General features: G+C 45.0%; 1 protein-coding gene across 1 annotated transcript; it reads left to right on the top strand.

Annotated features, from left to right (window-relative positions):
• The first annotated feature begins 470 nt into the window (after positions 1-470).
• On the top strand, positions 471-953 carry LOC110945058. Its single transcript, XM_022186697.1, has one exon. It carries the CDS (start codon positions 471-473, stop codon positions 951-953), a length of 483 nt encoding a protein of 160 aa, XP_022042389.1.
• Positions 954-6,019: the final 5,066 nt, after the last annotated feature.

The raw sequence follows: 6,019 nt of genomic DNA, 5'->3' as shown, positions 1-6,019 counted from the left end.
GTCACGTCACGCCTCCAAGCGGTGGTACTCCGCATGGTGATTTTGGGGGTGTGACAGATTGGTATCAGAGCCATTGGTTATAGTGAACTTGTTTTTAAAAAGGGAAAGCTTTTCGATAAAACCAGACTATAACCTGTACAGTGCTCAACGATCCACAACGACGCTTCACTCCACGTGCAAGACTCGACACCATAAGTGGTATGATTTATGTTATATTGTCGGTTAGATAGTTCTCGCTATGCATTAGATAATGTGACAATTGCTATTGAACCTTGTGTGTTTACGCTCTACTATCGTCCCACACTTACGCATGTTGCGATACCTTTCTTACCTGTGTTCCCCTCGATGTGAAGATCATGAGTGGGCGTCTCAACATGACCCAGGGTCAGCTGACGACCTTGATTAACAAACGGATTGCTGAAGCCTTAGCAACCCAATCAGGGAGTCAACCCATGCACACCCAATCCTGCATGGGCACCTTCAGGGCGTTCTTGGAGTGTAAACCTCCCACTTTCGATGGCACTGGAGGGACAATCGACATTCTACACTGGATCCGAAGAATCGAATATACGTTCAAAGAAAGTGAAAGTCCTGCTGGCAAACGAGTAGAGTACGCTACTGTCATGTTGCAAGGGAAAGCGTATTCTTGGTGGAATGCACAAGTTCAGATGCTCGGTTTGGCAGACGCGAATGCCACCCTCTGGAGCGACTTCAAGGATTCGATTAAGGAAGAATTCTGCCACCTGGACGACATTCTGAAACTTGAAATAGAGTATTATGGTTTGAAGATGGAAGGATCAGAGATTGAGGCGTACACAAAGAGGTCCAACAACTTGGCTGCCTTATGTCCTAACATGTCACAACCCATATCTAGGCGAATCAAGCTATACCTCAGAGGCTTAGTCCCGGAAATCCAAGGGTCTGTGAGTGCGGCCAACCTTCCCACAATCTAGCAAGTCGTTCGTTTGGCGCACCAACTCACCGATCAGGCGGTGGAAGAGGGCAAGTTGCCCAAGCGTAGCTCTTCCAATGCAAATGCTCTTATTAGTAACAAGTATAGTTGGGGTGAGCACCAAAGTGAGGGTCCTAGCTCTATACGACGGGAACCGCACAGGAAACTCGGGCTGAACTACCAAAATCAGGGGAGATACCTAGGGAATAAACCGAGATGCCGCAAGTGCCAACGTCACCACAGCGGGTCATGTGCAGAATCGTGTTGTCATCGGTGCAAGAAGTTGGGACATATGGCTAGAGACTGTACGAGCCCATATCCTGCAAACCGGAACCAACGGCAACACCAGCAGGGTAATGTGAGATGTTACCAGTGCGGTGCTGAGAGTCACTTCAAGAGGAACTGTCCGCAGATGAGACAGAATCGTGACAACAGCGGCAACCAGGGCAACGGGGACAATAACGGAGACAATAAGGATAACCGCAGGACTGGTAAGCATGAGCTTCTGAATGGACAAGAGGAAGAAGGAAACAACCTCAACGTTGTGGCGGGTAGGTTCCTACCAGACAATTTCTTTGTTTCTATTTTAGTTAATTCAGGTACAGATATGTGTTCCTAAGAGTTAGTCAGATGCTTACGCATACTCCAACCCTTTTCAACACCAAACACATTGTAGAGTTAGCAAATGGTAAAAGTTTAGAGGCTACACATGTACTTAAGGGTTGCAAGCTTGTCCTTGCCGATCAGACCTTTTCAATCGACCTCATTCCTATCGTTCTGGGTAGTTTTGACGCTGTCATTGGGATGGATTGGTTATCTCAACACCAAGCGGAGATTATTTGCAAGGAGAAAATTGTCCGTATCCCTCGTTCTGATAAAGAACCCCTCGTGATTCGTGGTGACAAGAGTGGTGCTGTTGTAGGCATCATCTCTTTCCTTATGGCCCAGAAGTGTTTGCGAAAGGGGCACACCGCTATTCTAACCCTCGTCTCTGATACATCCGTGGGAGAAAAGAAGATTGAAGACATTCCTATTGTACGCGACTTTCCAGAGGTATTTCCTGAGGAATTACCTGGTCTTCCGCCTCATCACCAAGTCGAGTTTCAAATTGAGCTAGCTCCTAGAGCAGCACCAGTAGCTCGAGCACCATATCCCGTCTAGCTCCATCAGAACTCAAAAAACTGTCTACGCAACTACAAGAGCTCTTGGAAAAAGGGTTTTATACGTCCTAGCTCTTCGCCCTGGGGAGCTCCCGTCTTGTTCGTAAAGAAGAAAGATGGTACCTTCAGGATGTGTATTGACTACCGCGAACTCAACAAGGTGACTGTGAAGAAACGTTATTCTCTTCCACGCATTGATGACTTATTCGACCAGTTGCAAGGGTCGAGTTACTACTCTAAGATTGATTTGAGATCGGGCTACCATCAGTTGAGAGTCCGAGAGGAAGACGTCTCCAAAACAGCATTCAGAACTCGTTACGGCCATTATGAGTTTCTGGTTATGCCTTTCGGGTTAACGAATGCACCTGCGGTCTTCATGGACCTCATGAACCGAGTGTGCAAGCCTTACTTGGATAAATTTGTCATAGTCTTCATTGACGACATCCTGATCTATTCTAAGAGTCAGAAGTAACACGAGCAACACCTGAGGCTCATTCTGGAACTACTTCGTAAAGAGCAGCTGTATGCCAAGTTTTCGAAATGTGACTTCTGGCTTCACGAAGTCCATTTTCTGGGCCATGTGGTAAACAAGGATGGGATTCATGTTGATCCATCCAAGGTTGACTCGATCAAGAACTGGCCTGCACCCCGTACACCAACAGAGATCTGCCAATTCTTAGGTCTGGCACGATATTACAGAAGGTTTATCAAGGATTTCTCAAAGATTGCGCAACCTCTCACTTCACTGACACAGAAAGGTGTTACCTATCGTTGGGGTGATGCACAGGAGTCCGCATTTCAGCACTTGAAAGATAGACTCTGTAGCGCGCCTATCCTCTCATTGCCTGAAGGCACAGATGATTTTGTGGTTTATTGCGACGCTTCCATCCAAGGACTTGGTTGCGTGTTGATGCAACGCGACAAGGTCATTGCCTACGCATCACGCCAACTTAAAGTTCACGAAAGGAACTACACTACTCAAGATCTGGAACTGGGAGCAGTTGTTTTCGCGCTTAAGATATGGAGACATTACCTGTACGGTACCAAGTGCACCATTTACACCGATCACAGGAGTCTCGAGCATATCTTCAAGCAAAAGGAGTTAAACATGCGTCAACGCCGATGGGTTGAACTCTTGAATGACTACGAATGCGCGATCAAGTATCATCCGGGCAAGGCCAATGTTGTGGCTGACGCCCTCAGCCAGAAGGATACTATACCTAGGCGTGTACATGCGTTACAGCTTACCATCCAATCCAACCTTCCAGCTCAGATTCGTGATGCTCAGGTTGAAGCATTGAAAGCAGAGAACATCAGGGCTGAGTCCCTACGAGGATCAAGGCAACGACTAGAACAAAAGGGAAACGGCGCCTACTATGTTAACGGACGCATCTGGGTTCCACCGTATGGAGACTTACGCGAGCTTGTGATGGATGAAGCACATAAGTCTCGTTATTCAGTACATCCTGGTTCGGATAAGATGTACCACGACCTGAAGACTACATATTGGTGGCCTGGTATGAAAGCCAGCATAGCAACCTACGCCAGTAAATGCTTGACTTGTGCTAGGGTTAAGGTCGAATACCAAAAACCATCAGGCCCACTTCAACAACCAGAGATACCTAAATGGAAATGGGAGCAAATTTCCATGGATTTCATTACTGGCCTGCCCAGATCTCAACGCGGAAACGATACCATTTTGGTGATCGTGGATCGACTGACGAAGTCTGCACATTTTCTGGCCATCAAGGAAACGGATAAGTTTTCTACTCTAGCAGACATCTACCTAAAAGAAGTGGTACCAAGACACGGAGTGCCCACCTCCATCATTTCTGATCGTGACGCTCGTTTTACTTCGGAACTGTGGCAAGCTATGCACAAGTCTTTTGGCTCACATTTAGATATGAGCACCGCTTATCATCCGCAGACGGATGGGCAATCCGAACGCACCATCCAAACCCTTGAAGACATGCTTAGGGGATGTGTAATCGACTTTGGTAACGGCTGGGAAAAGCATCTCCCGTTAGTGGAGTTTTCATATAAACAACAGTTACCACACTAGCATCCAGGCCACACCGTTTGAGGCATTGTATGTACGGAAATGCCGATCACCTCTCTGTTGGGCAGAAGTTGGTGACAGTCAAATCACTGGTCTAGAATTCGTAGTAGATACAACCGAGAAGATTGCTCAGATACGACAACGAATGGCGGCAGCTCGTGACCGTTAGAAAAGCTATGCTGATAAGCGAAGAAAGCCACTCGAGTTCCAGGTTGGGGATCGAGTGCTACTCAAAGTCTCACCTTGGAAAGGTGTAGTTCGTTTTAGCAAACGAGGCAAACTCAACCTGCGATACGTTGGACCCTTTGAAATCATCGAGAAAATTGGCAAAGTCACTTATAGATTGAATCTACCTGAAGAACTCAGCGAAGTTCACAATGTTTTCGATGTGTCGAATCTGAAGAAGTGTCTGTCAGATGAGACCCTCATAGTTCCCTTAAAGAACCCACAATCGACGACCAGTTGCGATTCGTCAAGGAACCAGTACAGATTACTGTCGAGATGTTAAGATTCTCAAGCACACCAGAATACCTCTCGTCCGAGTTCGTTGGAATTCCCGTCGTGGCCCAGAGTATACCTGGGAACGAGAAGACCAAATGAAACTCAAGTACCCCCAGCTATTTAAGAAAAACGTAACCACTACTGAGGCTGAAGCTACTGCAGAATTTCGGGACGAAATTCCAAATCAACGGGGGGATGATGTGACACCCCAGGAAAATCAGGAAAACAACGCAACTTAACTAGCTTCCTCAGTAACCACGCGCTAGGTTTTGGGACGAAATTCTCTTAACAGGGGGAGAATGTGACAACCCTCAATTTACATGTATTTCGTACAATTCATTAATGATAATTAAAGTGCTTGACGACTGTGTGGAAATATTTAACTGCTCTCTGATTTCTGTGTTATATTCACATGTGCGTGTTAACATACTAGTAGTACGCAGAAAACCTGACTAAATGGTCCTGAATATTTTCCTATGTGTTAGGAATTAATTAGGTTACAAAAATATATGTATAAGACGCCTTACGGAATAATTAAACACTTAACGGAACAGTATCCGACCGAACTACTGGACATTACCCGGGACACCAAATATCTGTCAAACACATTATTTAATTATTGCTGGCTAGTCGTGATCCCCGTTGGTCATAACACCCACTAAAACCTTATAACTAATATATTACATCAAGTTACTTACTTCTAACTTATCATTGCATTCTAGTCACAAATTTTGCAAATAAACCCCCCCCCCCCCCCCCATTTAACCGAATTTTGTTGGTCTCCATGGACCCACACAATCATCCACCATTACCTCATATATTTTGGATGGATATTGTGGGATTGGTTACTTGTTGAACTAGGCATATTATTTGGATAGATATTGTGGGATTCGTTACTTGTTGAACTAGGCATATTATTTGGATAGATATTGTGGGATTGGTTACTTGTTGAACTAGGCATATTATTTGGATAGATATTGTGGGATTGGTTACTTGTTGAACTAGGCATATTATTTGAAAGAAGATTATGTTTAAAAGATCATTCATTTCATCTCTTACAACACTCAACCCTCACCTCACTCTCTCTCTCTCATTTCGGTTCCACCACAACCGAATCCACTCCCCACCCTTTTCATCTTCATCTTCTTCCATTACAAATCCATTCAAAGCTTACAAGGTGAATCTATGGAGGTGGCAACTTGAAGGACGTTCTAAGGAGCTTGTTCTAGTCTTTTTCACCATCATATTCTCAATAGATTCTACCCTAGCTATAAGCTAGTAGTAAGCTCTCGTTTAACCCTTGATTATCTTACTTTTATGGCTAATATTTGTAGAATGATGTTTATT

The sequence above is a fragment of the Helianthus annuus genome, chromosome 6 (assembly GCF_002127325.2).
Source record: "Helianthus annuus cultivar XRQ/B chromosome 6, HanXRQr2.0-SUNRISE, whole genome shotgun sequence".
NCBI classification, from domain to species: domain Eukaryota; kingdom Viridiplantae; phylum Streptophyta; class Magnoliopsida; order Asterales; family Asteraceae; genus Helianthus; species Helianthus annuus.
Note: the sequence above shows the minus strand (reverse complement) of the source record. Positions and strands in the feature narration are given on the sequence as shown.